Here is a 15,243-nt window from a genome sequence, read left to right on the forward strand (position 1 = left end):
ATGCCGCTCTTTGGGCGGAAGGCGCTTCGGGCGCGGCACAGCGCTGTGCGGGAAGCCTCGCCCGGGTCTAAGGGCAAGGGCAACGTAGAATCACGTCGAAGGATCCACGCGTCCCTTCCCGCTCTGCGCTGCGCAAGAAGCCCCGCCCTCTACGCGCAAGCGAGGTCTATTGGGCAAGAGTCGCGTCTTTTGGAGAACGTCGCAAACCATTGGTCGGGATCCTAGCTGGGGATTCTGGGAATTGGAGTCAGACAAGAGCGGGCCACCGGGGAGCGGCTTTGCAGCCTTTTCCTGCCTCAGCTGCATCCCTTCCGTGGGCGAAGCGTGCCTGAGATACGGTAGCGCTACTTTGGCTTCGCAGCCTGAGGACTCGGGGGTCCCTTCTGAGGCGCTTACCCCACCCCACCCAGCCCCATTCCTGCGTTTTATCCCAGCCATCGCTGGGCCGTGTCTGGCCGTCTCCACGTACTCTCAGATAGGCGCTGGGGCCACTTCCCGGTTCCTGCCCGTCCAGGAGCCCAGAGGAGAAGCATCCCCCTCCCGGCAGAAGGAAAGCCCACCTGGCGCCCTCCTCCTTTGCGGGGTCTGCCATGGGGCAGGAGGACTTTTCACTTATTTCCCTCAGAGCCCAGATCAGCCCCCCCCCCGTGGGCACAGCTGTGACTTCATTCACCCAACTTTTATATTCCTTATATTCAATCCACACATTTGCCAGGGATTCTAAACCATAAGACCAGTCCTGCACGACGTGCCCAGCCTGTCTGTGGTTCTCTGGTTGGTGTGAACTCTTGGAAGTCAGGGAGATTTACATTAAGCAAAACACGCCCAATCTTGCTCACGTCTGAGCTCTGATCATATAGCACAGATTTAATATTTTGTTACTTCTTTCCTACAGCATCGGCCCTTATTGCTGAGAACACAGTGCATCCAAAGCTGCCATGTGAGTATAAGACTGTACTAGGTTTGCCTGCAAGACTAGTCCAGCCAAATTAAAATATGGTTAATTTGCTTTTAGGGTCAGTGTGGTGAGAGTCCAGGCAATTGGGTTAATGTATTATGTTCCAGTGGGCCGTGGGCCAGCATATTGCCCTAACTCAAGAAATTACACACAGAAGCAAACTATCCACGTTATATATCTATATTTAAGGCTGCGATACATGCTCATATATTTTATTCACATTTTTCTACTGGCACTCTTCAGCAATCCAGATCATGGCATTTATTAGCTAAATCTCTCCATGTAGCCCACATGAGCCAAATCAAAATCCTTAATCCTGAAATTAGTTGGTTCAAGCACCTGACAATGTGCAACTTTAGAATGGTAGCGGAGGCGAAAAGCTTTCAATCCACATTGCTGGACTATGACCCAGCGATGCATCTGATGAGCACTTCATTTTCAGCTACACACTTGTAATTTTACTGCCATCAGTTTCAATGGAGTTTGCCCTCTCTTTTGCAGAGGAAGCAGCACAAGAAACCCTGCTCACTTTGAATGTGTGCAGTTAGCAATTAAGTTGGAAGTATACCCTTGCAGAAGGAATCATGTATAAAACTGTCTGCCATTTTTCAAACATTGCTGTCAGCTACTTTTTAAAATAATTTCAGCTTTCCTTTCAACATTTAAAAACAAAATCTCGGTGTTGGGGAAGAAAAGCAAGAGGCTTAAATACTGCTCTACATTTTTTATTCTTGATTTTAATCGGAACTTGCCCAAATCTTCTGGCCCTCAGAAATCAGAGTCCAATGGCAGAATGGGATGAGGCGCACAAGAAGGGTTACCCTTGAGGGCGGGGAGAGGCCTTGCGGTCCTTTCTCTCGGTGTTGGGAAGCAGGTCAGCAGCCACAGCTGGTCGAGAGAGTCTTCCAGGACAGTCCCGGTCAGCCTGCTGCTGTCCAGAGGGGCACGGTCATTCCTGCCAAGGCCGTGCCGGGCAAGCGCCTCCTCCTGCTAATTGACTCGGCAGGCGCGGATCATAAGCAGCTGAAGCAGGATGAAGACGGGCGACATGATCAGCCCGTACCAGAGCGGCTCGTGGCTCTGCTCGCCCAGCTTCTGGCACAGCAGCATCTCGAAGACGAACTTGAGGCTGAGGAGCGTCAGGATCCAGAAGAGGCGCAGCACGGCCAGGCGCTTCTCGCCGTCCTGGAAGAGGCGCACCGACACGATGGCCGTGAAGTAGGTGCTCAGCCCGTCGGCGGCGAAGAGCGGCGCGAAGACGCTCCACCAGCTCAGCCCGGCCGCCGCGCCGTCCGCCTTCAGCGCCAGCAGCCCCGAGGTCGCCAGCAGCGCCGCCGCCTGCAGGAGCAGCTCGAACGGCGCGAAGCCCAGCCACTGCACCAGCTCCCGCAGCGAGAACAGCATCCCCGCCGCGCCCGGGCAGCGGAGGCGGCCGCCGCGCCACCGCCAGAGGCTCCGACGCTCCGCGGGCCGGCCGGGGCGCTTCCGGCGCGCTCTGGTGACGAAGGCGGGCGCGGGCCTTACGCGCGAGGGGCGCGATCACCCAGCCAATGGGCACGTGCGTTTGGCCCCGGTGGAGGGAGCGGCGCCACCGAAGAGAAGAGTTGGCAGCGCTTCCCACGAGCCTTCGCAGAGCGCTCCGCTTGCTCTCCCCGCCCCCGGGCCCGGAGGGTCGTCCGAGAAGAGTTGAGAGCTCCTCAGGGGTTGTTTATTGTGTAGAAGTGGCTGTGTGTGCGAGAGAGAAAAGGAAAGCCCCTGTAACTTTGCACGGGGCCTCAAGTGTTATGTGGAAATGTGAACATGGACGCAAGACTGAGCTCTAGTTCGGATATCATGAATCTGGAGGGCAGTTTTCATAAAACCTTCAGGGTCTAGTGTGGAATTGCTAGATGTAAGACCAGCTTCTATTAACATGAGAGTTACGTATAAGGGACACGGCACTCACTCTACAAATACTTCTACACCATGTCAATTATGTGACTGACTGGTTTACAGCATAATGTGTATGTCGTACGTTAGAGTAAATACATTTTATACACCAGTAATTTGGCAGGACAAATCTTTAGTCTAGAACAGGCCATGTTTAGCCTTGGGGCCTCACTTGTTGGTCCTTTTTAATCAAGACAGGTAAGCCTAGATTCTCAGTGGTTGTTTTGCCTAGTGTTTCCACCAAGTTCAGGATGCAAAAACTGAAAGCCTCGCTGCAAATAGGTGGGCTGAAGTCAAGAGAAAAGTCAGCTTTATCTTTCCCCTGTTTCCACTGACAACTGTATCTTGTTTATTCCGTTGTGGTATTCTTAAATTGGGAAAGTTGTGCCTCCATCCTAATGACTGGATGTCTTCCTCCTGCTCCCCTTCAGATGGCAGAACGGAAGATGCTTGTGCTTTATGGCAGCCAGACAGGAACTGCCCAGGATACTGCTGAGAGGGTTGGTCGAGAAGCCAAGCGACGCCATTTCCACTGTAAGGTTGAGGCCCTGGATGACTACCAGGTGGTGAGTAGCAGCTCAGGGTCTTAACAGGGATTTCAGCCTACATATCTATAGAAAATCGTCCTCCCTTAGCTTATGAAGTGGCTTAGCTGTCAGATCTGTGGAAGAGGTCCCTCCCTCGGCCCCATACCCATGCACCCTTGGAACGTCTATAGAAGGGACAGCTTCCACCCAGAGGAGGTCAGGCGGGCCTTTCATGTTTTTTCCTGAATTGGGCGGGAGCTGCTTTTCTCATTTATTAATTTTTAAATTACATTTTAGCCTTTTTGTTTCACTTTTATTGATTTAATTAATTTCAATAGCCGCCCATCTCAACAAGTGGTGCTTTTGCCATCTTAGCTGCCCCAAATATAATTTGTTGGTGGAAAGATGGGTCATCAATGAAATGGATTCTCCTGAAGGAAAAGAACCTTGGTGGCCTTTGTTGGGAACTAATTGTGACCCTCTCTGTGTTGCATGGCTTCTTGGAAGGCAAGCCTGATTCATGAGCCGCTGGTGGTATTTGTTTGTGCAACCACAGGACAAGGCGACCCTCCGGATAATATGAAGGTCAGTTCAGAAACTCTCCCCTTGTTCCTGGGGAGGTGGAGGGTGCAGGGTGACCAGACAGCCCTTCCATCCCTGATCATGCTACTTGATTGGGCTCAAATTGTTTGGCAGCAGAGCTTCCCGCCTCTGATTTGGACCTAGGAAACGTCTTCACCCTGAGCCGGAGCCCTTTTGCACGGGTGGCTCAATGCGGCTGGCTGCAGCCTGGGAACACTGACCTCTCTTGTCCTTGCCATTCAGCTTTAGTTTCCCCTCTAGCGTGGCTACAGCCAAATTCCCTGCGGCAAGCAGGATTAGGTTCCTATGGGGAAAAGCTTCCATATAATGTCTTCCTTGGGGGCTCCTTTAATTTTCCAGAATTTCTGGAAGTTTCTATTCCGGAAGAACTTACCTCCCACTTCCCTGTGCCAGATGGACTATGCTGTTCTGGGGCTTGGGGATTCCTCATATCCCAAGTAAGTGCTGCTTCTCTCTTGGGGAAATTAACAGGCCAAGCACGTTAGTCAGAGTTCTTTGTCACGCTGGAGTTCCAGCATTCAGAGCTGCTGCCTAGGCTTTGGGACTCTAGAGCTTTGTCAAAAGAAATGTGGGGCAGAATCAGCTAAAGGGCTGATCTAAATTTTGACTGTAGAGTTGCACAAAAACAGGTAACTGAAATGCTACATGAGTGGGACATTTTCCTTTTTTGATTGTCTTTGAATAAAAGCATTCACTATATTCTGAACAAGATTTGCAGACCACTTTTTCTCCTGCAGCTTTTTCTCCCCACTACAAACTCTGTTCGCTGTTTGGGGCCCTTGTCCAGCTGTGCCAATAAGTTGCTTGTGAACAGATTCCTCCCCGCTCTCTCACACACACACATACCCGCACACGTATACACATTGCCATTTCACCACCCTGCCCATTACGGCATCCTGCTTTTTTCTATAAGATTAAATTGTTTATCGGGCCAAACGCTTTTAACGAGGTTATTGTCCACAGTCAAGCAAGAGGTTTCCTGCATTACCTTGATCCAAAAGACTCTTCCTGCTGTGTAACTCATTTCTGCATTCTGCTTCTGTGAGAATGGAGGTTTTGGAAGTCCCCCCCCCCCGATTCCTCAATTGCTGCTCAGTGTGTTGTTCTGTTTCCTGGTCCAGGTTCAACTTCATTGCCAAAAAACTGCACAGGCGGCTTCTTCAGCTTGGGGGCAGCCCCCTTGCGCCAGCAGCCCTGGGAGATGATCAGCATGACTTGGGGTAAGAGATGGATATGGTGGCTTTTCCTTGTTAGGGAGCTCTGAAAAACCACAGGGAATCTCTTACCCTCCACTCCCTCGGTCACTCTTCTGGTCCTGGTCAAAATCCCACTGCCAATTTCATGGAGGCGTCAAAAGCTGCTTCCTGCCCAGTCGCATGGCTGAGTCGAATAGCCCATTGAGTGTGGTGACCATCAGGGACTCCGCAGGGCGTCTTTCCCCACCCTAGCTGGAGAAGCCAGTGAGAGAATGTGGCCGCTCTGCCGTATTGAACCCCATTGACTGAACACAAAAAGGCGTTCTGTTCTGAAACTCATTCATTTCTTTGTAGACCGGATGCGGTCACTGACCCCTGGCTTTTGAGTCTGTGGGAAAAGATTTTAGCCCTGTATCCTCTTCCTCCTGGCCTCCATGTGATGAGCCCCGATGTCCTGTAAGTACAACAACAAGGAAAGTTGATACAGAATGTGGGTTAACCTTTGTGCACCTATTAATTAAAATAAAATAGAAACTGTTTTCCCTTTTTAAACAACCAAATAGAACTGGGCGCCTGTGCACGGCAAAGGGAGAAAAGGGATGGGTTTTCCACAGCTGCTCAGCAATCTTCCTGCCTTCCCCACATGCTGAGGAAAGAGAACTTATCATCCCAACTCTGACTTCTGCAGATTACCACCCAAGTACACTTTTCAATTCCTGGACGAGGCCTCTGGTGACCTCCGCAGGGCAACTTTGCAACCAGAGGATGCATTTAGTGATGTTCCATCGGACAGGAATCCTTTCGGTGCCCAGATGGTTTCCAATCGGAGGGTGACATCAGAATCCCATTTCCAAGATGTCCGTCTTATTGAATTTGATATCACTGGCTCTGGAATCGAGTGAGTTTCCTTGATTCATTTTGCTGCTGTCCTCAAATGGAGCACACTGAGAAAGGGTTAGAAGAGGATCTATTGTGGTTAGACGAAGAAGGGAGAGTCCATTACTCAATGCCCAGGTTAATCCCTGGTAGGGCAAGTGACAGGCAAGGGAACACCCCCCTCCCCTCAGCCCGGTCTCCTTAGAGTTGCTATGACTGAGCAGGTGACAGGCAGCTTCCCGAGTCCCTAACAAGCTTTCCAAGGCAGCTTGGCTTAAAAGAAAGTAGGAAATCTGAGAGTGTCTGAAACTGATCCCCAATGAGGACCCCGGACTCAGGCCTTGCCTCTTCCTGGCAGATATGCTGCAGGTGATGTTGTGATGATCCAGCCACACAATAGTCCTGAGGAAGTGCGCCTTTTCTGTGATCTCCTGTGCCTGGACCCAGATGCCTGCTTCACGTTGAGGCCAACAGAGGCAGGTATAAAGCGTTTCCCTCTGCAGTCTCTTCAATCCAGGCACAAGGCAGATGGGAGCATCTCCCCTCCTCCTGGTTGGCAGAAGAGTCCTTTCCCTGCCGCCGCCAGTCTCTCAGCAGCTGAGCGAGCCTGGGAAATCCCTCCGGCTGCCCACCTCAACCCGGACGAGCAGAGCTAACTGGCTTCCTTGCAGGCCAAGAGCACCAGAAATGCTGGCATTTAAGGACTGGCCAGGGGTCTCAAGTGTTCTGGGTGCCTCTAAAGAATTTTAGTGCCTCCAAATGCCAGACCCGTTCTTGTTCTGAGCGATCCCGTCTGAATCCTGTCATCTTGGTCACCTTGCAATTCTCTGGACAGGATCTGGTTAAAGAAATCTTAGGAGAATGAACCGACCAATTTTAATTAATTAATTGATAGGATTTGCAGAAATGAACACAGCTCTATAGCAGACATTTTGAATGGGATAAAATACTGTCATCTTGATTTCAAGGTGGTGGTTCTATAAAGGGTGGAGAAGCGATAAAGTCCAGTTGCCATTGGTAGTTTTTATAAAGTCGTGGTGTTTAAACAAGCGAGATTAGCCCCATTTTTTACAAGGAGCTTTAATCCAGTAGCTTTTCTTGGACTCCTGCATTCCAGGCACTTCTCTCCCTGCTCATCTGCCCCAGCCATCCACTGTCCGTTACCTGGTGACCCACTGCCTTGACATAACGTGTGTCCCTCGTCGCTCCTTCTTCGAGTTTCTGTTCCACTTCTCTCCAAATGAGCTAGAGCGAAGCAAGCTGCAGGAATTCAGCTCAGCCCAAGGCCAGGAGGAGCTTCACGCTTACTGCAACCGGCCCCGCAGGACCATACTCGAGGTAGGCTAAGCCAGCTTCCTTTCTGAATCCGGGCAGATGGGGAAGAAAGAGCTGCTGATTGCTGGTTGGAAGACTTTGTGGGGTCAGTTTGTCTTGGTCCCCTGTCAACAAACACAACCATGTTCCTCGATTAATCAAAATCACCTTGAAGTTCAGGCCTCCCAGGAGTCATTCCCCTTCACATAGCTTTGCACCTTTTGGTTACATGGCTGTAATTTTTTTTTTCTCTGTTAACTCTGGGTTGGGAGAAGAAATCCAGTCAATCCTGCCTTTTGAGATCTCAGAACCATTTACCATCAGACCTCTGCACGTACTTTCTGCCCCAGCTGAGCTCGTTCCATTAAAAAAAGAAACCTCCCAATCCTCTGCAGCAGGCTCGCTCTCGGGATTAGCTGCTTCAGAAAAGTCCTTTCCAGCCATGGAAATATTGCTGCTTCCTTTTCTGCACGGTTTTCTACTGTGGTTGAATATTACCCGAGTCACATCCATTCCTGTCCTCCTTCCCCAAGGTCCTCTGTGACTTCCCTCACACAACTTGTGCCATTCCATGGAACTACCTGCTAGACCTCACTCCACAGGTCAGGCCCCGGGCCTTTTCGATTGCTTCCTCAATGCTGGTAAGAGAGCGCAGGTGCTGGAGGGGGGGAGTTGTTTGCTGGGTGCTTTGAACTGATGCCAAATGGATTTGGAATAAATTGATGTTCCCCCCCCATCCTGTCCCTGATTCTTCACCTGCCGTACTAGATCTGCGCTGGTCTGAGTTTTGTCCTGAGATAATTCCAGGCTGCCCCTTAGTCTTGCCTTCATTTATAAGGGATTCTTGTAGTGAATCTAAATCAGAGAAAGAATACAAACAAGTCAGTGTGTACTTTCCTGAATGAGAAGATAAAGCTTTGAAAGGAATTTAGGCCTGGAATTAGAATAGAATATCTTTATTGCCATTGTGTAACTCACAAAGCAATTAAGAAATTCAGTCTGAGCAAAGTTGATTTTGATTCTTGGATAGAGGGAACTGAAATCCCGAGGTTTCCCGGTTTCTGCGAACCCTAGCCTAGGAGAGAGGAAAGCCCCCTTGCTTCCCCTGTGCTCCTGCCTGCTTCCTGAAAGTGGCGCCAGCTGAGTGTAACTGACTCCCTCTCCTGAACGAGTCCCTTGAATCCACGGGGCTGAAAAGCATAAAGGGCTGCCCTGGTTCCTTCACTTCTCCCACAGAACCAAAAAAACCAAAACTCTGACGCGGAGAGAGTTTTTCTGCCTGTGTCTGGCCAGCCCCCCCAAACAGCTCATTGCTCATGGGCTGTTTTTTTTAGAAAGAATGCTGTTCTTTTTCTGCTGTTCAGGGAGCAGGTACTTTCTCCCCCAGGATCCCTGCCCGAGTTCAGTTCTGCCAGGTGCCTCCATCCGGGGTCCGGTGCTCATTCTCTCTCTCTCTCTCTGCCCCACCCCTACCTCCCACCCCCAGACTCATCCCAACCGGATTCAGATCCTCCTGGCTGTGGTGCATTACAAGACCTGTCTCAGCAAAGCTCGGCGGGGCCTGTGCTCCACATGGCTGGCCTCTCTCAATCCACAGAATGGTAAGCTACTCTGCTTTCGTGTCGTCAAAACCCCTGCGGAAAGGAGGATTCCTTGCTTTGCAGAATGGGGTAGGTGGGTGGTTGGCGAGTCTTCCTCTGTCAAACATTTGTGTGCTGCCCAACTCCTAACAACCCTGGGTGACTCATAACTATCAAAACAAGGAAATTGTAAAAAAAACCATTTTAAAAAAGAAAGTTTTCTGCCTCTCTCTTCAAAGATCCCAAACGGATGCTCATTTAAGGCACTGTGCACACCTCAGGCCTGTGTTTCGTTTCCTTTCCTTTCACATGGGCTCCTCTCTCCTTTTTCAGAGGTGGTGCGAGTTCCTCTGTGGGTGAAGAAAGGGACCCTGAAATTCCCGGCGGAGCCAGGCGCTCCGGTGGTCATGATTGGGCCTGGCACTGGCGTGGCAGTTTTTAGAGCAGCAATACAGGAGCGAGTGGCCCAGGGCAGAACAGGTGAAGTCGCTGCGTGGGGCAAGGCAAACTTCTAAAAGTCTGGCTGGTTGATCTTTAAATCAGTCTCGCAAGAATAACTCGAACAGCAATGAAGTGTATTGTGTGATCTCACCTGTAATTTTCAGTAGGTGGCCCTGGGGGTGGCTGTGGACTTTCTGAAATGCTCTTTTGAACGGGGGTGGCGTGTGGAAGAACTCCGTAATATTTCTGTCTCTGCTTGTGTGCCAAGTCAGAGGCCTCATGAATGGCTGCTATGCTGACTGTTCAGCTGCTTTTATTCCAGCTTCAGCCATTAACTGCACAACATGCCCTCAGAAGGTTCAGTCCACACTTCGATCAGGCAGGAACTGGGATTGGCTGCGGTTCCCTGTCCACAGGGTAACATTGATTGCAATGCTCAGTCAGCCTCCCTTAGATGGTGATGTGGATGATGGCTCTGCCCAGGAGGACCCTGGGATTAAAATAGCTTTGATCATCGAACAAGCCAAGTTGCTCCTGGCCCCACTTCCTGCTCAGTTTGCCACTTCCCGATGTTGTCCCCGTTTGTCTTGCCTCAGGAAAGAACTGTCTGTTCTTCGGTTGCCGAAACAGAGCCAAAGATTTTTATTGCCAGGCGGAATGGGAAGAACTGGTGAAGAGGGGGCTCCTGACGCTCTTTGTGGCCTTTTCCCGGGATCAGGTAAATCTCGCATGCGCAGCTTTGTGCGGGTGTTCGCATACACCACCGAGCCCAGGGTGCAAGTGTGTGTTTCTCAGCCAGGATTGCCGAAATGGGCATTGAGGAGTCGGAAAGGGAGGGAGAGTGGGCAAAATGAACAGTTCTGCATGCCATCCGGTGGGAATGGTTCCTCCCCTCAGCCTGCAGAAGAGTCTCCCGGCCATCTCCTTCCCTTTGGCGCGTGCTTTTAAAGCCCGGAGGATGAGCCAAACCTGTGGTCTCCCAGGACTGGTATTTTGATGTGTGGCTCACGCCCGCCGGGAAGGGGTGGCACAGGGTGTTTCTGCTGAACGTGCAGCTTGGCTCTGGCCAAACAGTCAGAAAGACGTCTTCGGAAGAAGGCCGGGAAGAGAACAATTACAGGAGCAGCCCTGTGTCCACACCCAGCTTCCTGCGGCGGCTGCTTGAGAACATACAGTTGGTGTGACCTTTTTCTGAAATAGTCTGAACAGGCCTTGTGACTCCACATGTTTGAAATACTTCCCTTCGTTGCCACCTTCCCAGGAACTCTGGTGCTGAGGCTGGACTCCTGGGGAGCCTCTGCATAGGCATGGCTGGCCTGCCGTTGTCTGAGGCGTTCCGGTTGTTGGATTGGTTGAGGCCCCTTAGCAGCCTGTTCATTTTGCCCAGGGAAAAAAAGAAACGAGAGCTCATGCCAGGTTATAGTATGAGGAAAGCCAGGCTTCTGTGATTGCATAAAAAAAGGGGAAGAACTGTTTTTTCCCTGCTTTGTATGTATCTTTTTATTGTGCAACTCCTGAACCCCAGCGTATCTCCGTAGCAATATCCATGACACCAGGTTGTGCCTGGAACAGCTTCCCATTGTTCCAGATACCACCCTTTATGCTCCTGTGCGATTGCACCCGGAACCCAATTCTGAGCCTGCCAGGTTCAAGGGCTTCTGAAGGGGACGATTACGAGCAGCCCCTGCTTTCCCCTTGCTCTCTGGGCATCTGATGGGAGCCTAAATTGCCTGAGGTTCCCTGACCTCTCAGGGGTTCTCCCTGCAGGAAGAGAAGATTTATGTCCAGCACCGGATCAGAGAGAACAAGGAGCTCCTGTGGGAACTGGTGAAGCACGAGGAGGCCCAGATCTACTTATCCGGGTGAGTGCCAGGAAGCGGCCTAAAGAGTTAAGCCATCGTCCAGTCATCCTCAGCACTGAGCAAACTCTGGCTCCCATTTAGTGTATCCAGCCCCTTCAGAGGCGGCAGGGCGTGGAAGAAATCCCACCGTGGGTGGAGTCTGTGGTCAGGGATAGGCCTGGTGCTCTGCACTCTGCACTTTCCCCCATTCCTCTCGGCAAGTACCGTTGGACCGAGTCTGAGCAAAGGGTTCTTGCGGCCCAAGGACAGGGAGCCAGTTCGTAGCATTGAGTGATGCTAGGTTTTAGAGCAAACGCACATCACGGGAAGCCCCCGTAGCAAAATGGTTGGCTTTGAGGCACAGCTAAAAGCTGTTTTCGTTTACCCAGTCCCGTGGTATATTCCTCCTTTTACCCCACACATAAAGCTCAAGCTGGATTTACTACCAATCCGTATTTTGGAATTGCAGCCTAATCCATCACACCCTCTGGAAACAGGTCTTGAGGGAGCCCTGGCGGTGGCGGAGGCAAGGGCTTCTAGGGGCAGTTTCCTGGAGCAGAAGGTCTGGGGGGGTCAGGCAGGAGTGCTGAATCCGTGGCCACGGATTCTGGGCAGAGAGTTGGTCTTTGGCGAGGGCTGCTGTCTGAACCGTCTTAACACTCTGTCCTCCTTCCCACGTGGGGCTCCGGCCTTCTTGGATCCTCGGTTCTGCGTCTGCATTGACTCCAGCGTGGTGGCACTTCCCGAGTTTTTAAGCCTGGGCTTCTTCCAACGTGTAGCCTGTTTACGTGCAGAGGGTGTATCTTTGTGTCTATCCTGGGGAATCCCGGGCGGAAGCGCTTGATTCATCTTCCTGCCCAGGCCAAGGTGGAGGCCACGTCGAGCCAGTTCTTGGGGTAAAACAAGTTTTTTCACATTTCTGGAGACACAGGCCAGCCTTGAGGATGAACTGGGTGTTGCACGATTAGCCCAGATCATGTTGCACTTCTAGAGCCGTTTCCTCAAAGTTATCTGAAATTTAAAAGTAATAACTTTCAAACACTCAAAGCAAGTTCACTCCTGCAAAAAAAAAAAAAAAAAAAAAAAGCCCCAAAAGCCGATGGGGAAAAAAAATCTTTGCCAGGATTTTCCAGATCATTTTCCTGAATTGTCAACTTCCCTTAACACCCCCCCCCCATGTTTAAATATGTTTCTAGGTGGGTTTTTTTTAACAACTAAAAAAAGTAACGGCTGCTGTTCCGACATTTGATACTTGGTGTTATTTTATACAGAATTTGCATTAGATTTTTGTCTAATTTCTTGGCTATATAATATTGATGTGGAAACAACATGTGGGGATCGATGTACGCAGATTTGGGAGAAGATTCTGGCAGGAAAGTCTGGCTCTGCCTTGACCAAGCAGCTGAACCGTGCCTAGAGAGCCATTGGAGTCTGACCCGCCCTGGCGCACAGTTGGGTCTTCTCTGGTGTCAGCTGAGTCAGCCACCCTGGGCTGCACTGGGGCCAGGCAGGACTGAACCTTTGCACATGGCTGCCGCCCTTCAGGAGCTCCTGCGTGCCCACCAGGCCCTGATGATTGGCAATTGCTTTGCTGTCACCGCTTTCTCCTCCTGTTATGGCAACCCCTCTCTTCCAGAAATGCCAAGCAGATGCCAGAGGCAGTGGCAGAAGCCCTGAAGTTTGTTTTCCAGTCGGAAGGAGGCCTCTCTGCTCCAGAAGCGGAGGAGTATCTTACCCTCTTGGCACAAACCCACCGCTTCCAAGCTGAAACCTGGTCTTGAGCTGCCGTGGAATATGGGATGGATGGGGAAGCTCCTCACCAAAGACGGAATAGCTGCAGCCAGGATGGCGATTCTGAACCAATAAATCAAGCCAGGCCATCTGAGCCTATCCCACCGGTCGGCTCTTGCCTTTGGGTGCGAGGAGGGTTGGCGGAAGTGCTCCAGATCCCTTTTGCCTTAATAATCATAATCACAACAACAACAAACAAGCAACAAAACAATATAATAATAATAATAATAATGATAATAATAATAATAATAATAATAATAATAATAATAATAATAATAATAATAATAATAATAATAATAATAATACAAAATGCCAAATCCAGTCTGAACATCTGGCTGACTGTGTGGTGGTGGTGGTGATGATGATGATGATGATGATGATGATGATGATGATAATAATAATAATAATAATAATAATAATAATAATATAATAATAATAAAAGTTGGAAGAGACCTTGGAGGTCATCGAGTCCAACCCCCTGCTCAGGCAGGAAACCCTACACCATTTCGGACAAACAACTGTCCAGTCTCTTCTTAAAAACCTCCAGTGTTGGAGCATTCACCGCTTCTGGAGGCAGGTTATTCCACTGGTTAATTGTTCTAACTGTCAGGAAGTTTCTCCTTAGTTCCCCTTGCTCCAAAAGGGGATGGTGGTTGAGCCGGGGCCGTGGGTTGGGCCCTGTTGCAATATCCCCAGCCATAGTTGGGACCCAGATTGAGCAAAGCCCCCCTCGCTCTGCATGCATCCGGGCGTGCCTGGCAGTGACCAGAGGACGGTGGTTTTGACCTTGCGTGAGAAAACACGAGAGGAGCCCCACCAAACCTGCCTAAATTATATCAGAATTCCCCTTTCGTGGCTTGCAAGAGTCTTGCCTCATCCAATCCCCTTCGCCCCTACGGAAAACGTTCGCTGCACAGAGAATTTGTTCTTTTTCTCACAGTAAGAAGCAGAACTTTTTCACGGTGTGCAAAAGGGGGAATCTAATGTTTTCTACTCAAATTGGGGGGTCAGGAGATCAAGGGAAAGGTGGCGGGAAGTATGTCCTTTGACTTGAGTAGGTGCCCCAAACAGCCCAGGAGGAAGAGGAAGGTGGTCAGGCTGGAGCCTTCCCAGCCAGCCTGGCTCTGCCTTCTGGCCAGAGCGGTCTTCTTGTGCCAGACTGACCTTCATTCCCTTGTTATTTTCAGGGGGTGTCTTGTGTTTCTCTCGTCCTTCCTTGAAGGAACAGGTGGGGTCCCCCAAAGCGAATCAGGCTGAGGCATCTGCACAGGGCCTTCTGCTCCTGCAGCATAAAACAGCTGGCTTCACGGGCAGCCAAAGCCAGAGGCACAGCCCCGGGGAAGGAGGTGCTGGCAGAGCGGCACAGACGGCCGGGGGGGGAGTGGGGGGCTGGGAGGTGGCGGTTAAGGTCAAAGCCAGACAGGAGCCGAGCCTCTAGGCCTGACCAGCCCAGCCTCAGGGCTTCTCCAGGTGCCCAGCTCTGAGCACTCCCTCCCTGCTTTGCTCCCACCTCTGCTGCTGCTGTCCCACAGATGAGCAAAGAAGCAGAGGCTGGGCCTCGCTTCCGAGTCAAGCTCCTGACTTTGCTCCTTCCTGCCTGGAAGTGGCACACGGGTGTCAGTGTGGTTTGGAGTTGTGGAACATGGACTGTTAAAAAAACAAGGGTAGAGTTTGTCTCCAGAAGCATCAACCTCCTGGTCTCTGAGTCGGATCTGGCATTCATGGAGACTCTGCGCAGGAGCGTCCATGCGTCCCAGCAGAAGAGGGGACAGAAACCGAGGCCAATGGGGAGACAGACTCAGCCTTTCTGCCTTAATTATACTCCCAGCAGTGATTCCTGTGAGTAGCAGAGAAGCCCCCTCGCTGCAAACAGGCAACGCTTAGAATGGCTGCTGCTCAGAGCAACATCCCGCCTCCTCCAGAAAAAGATGGCCCAGCCCGAAGAAGGGGAGCAACCCAGCTCCTCCAACAGAAACACAGCAGCCTCGTGCTGTGGCGTCATATCGGCACGGAGGAACAGAAGCCGCGCCTGCCAGCATCTGTGGAGCCACCTGGATGGTCCTACCTGCTCGGCCGGCCCCAGCCCCGCCCCCTGGCCTGCAGCCGACAGGGAGCTGCTCCGCCCTTGATTCAGAGTCTCGGTTGTCACAAGTTGAGAGAGGATCGCAGCTGTCGCCAGCCTTCCTG

The 15,243-nt window shown here is 51.2% G+C and overlaps 2 protein-coding genes across 2 annotated transcripts; one reads left to right on the plus strand and one right to left on the minus strand.

The window, feature by feature from the left end:
- Nucleotides 1-410: 410 nt before the first annotated feature.
- On the plus strand, nucleotides 411-13,159 carry NDOR1 (NADPH dependent diflavin oxidoreductase 1). The gene is made up of 16 exons (XM_015831644.1): nucleotides 411-465; nucleotides 896-940; nucleotides 3,319-3,453; nucleotides 3,922-3,999; nucleotides 4,357-4,454; nucleotides 5,139-5,237; nucleotides 5,568-5,669; nucleotides 5,902-6,111; nucleotides 6,448-6,569; nucleotides 7,207-7,427; nucleotides 7,937-8,044; nucleotides 8,890-9,004; nucleotides 9,317-9,463; nucleotides 10,021-10,142; nucleotides 11,192-11,286; nucleotides 12,902-13,159. Exons 3-16 carry the CDS (start codon nucleotides 3,319-3,321, stop codon nucleotides 13,044-13,046), a joined length of 1,797 nt encoding a protein of 598 aa, XP_015687130.1. The 5' UTR covers nucleotides 411-465; nucleotides 896-940; the 3' UTR covers nucleotides 13,047-13,159.
- On the minus strand, nucleotides 1,668-2,362 carry TMEM203 (transmembrane protein 203). Its single transcript, XM_015831645.1, has one exon. The coding sequence runs from the start codon at nucleotides 2,360-2,362 to the stop codon at nucleotides 1,949-1,951; it is 414 nt and encodes a 137-aa protein (XP_015687131.1). The 3' UTR covers nucleotides 1,668-1,948.
- Nucleotides 13,160-15,243: the final 2,084 nt, after the last annotated feature.

This window comes from Protobothrops mucrosquamatus, unplaced genomic scaffold (assembly GCF_001527695.2).
Source record: "Protobothrops mucrosquamatus isolate PMUCROS unplaced genomic scaffold, P.Mucros_1.0 scaffold_270, whole genome shotgun sequence".
Taxonomy (NCBI): domain Eukaryota; kingdom Metazoa; phylum Chordata; class Lepidosauria; order Squamata; family Viperidae; genus Protobothrops; species Protobothrops mucrosquamatus.

Excerpts from the sequence above, each read along its gene's own strand:
- TMEM203 (XM_015831645.1), bottom strand. The coding sequence starts at position 2,362 with ATGCTGTTCTCGCTGCGGGAGCTGGTGCAGTGGCTGGGCTTCGCGCCG.
- NDOR1 (XM_015831644.1), top strand. The coding sequence starts at position 3,319 with ATGGCAGAACGGAAGATGCTTGTGCTTTATGGCAGCCAGACAGGAACT. Across the intron at positions 6,570-7,206 it reads GTTGAGGCCAACAGAGGCAG|GCACTTCTCTCCCTGCTCAT; the intron begins GTATAAAGCGTT and ends CCTGCATTCCAG. Across the intron at positions 11,287-12,901 it reads GCCCAGATCTACTTATCCGG|AAATGCCAAGCAGATGCCAG; the intron begins GTGAGTGCCAGG and ends CCTCTCTTCCAG.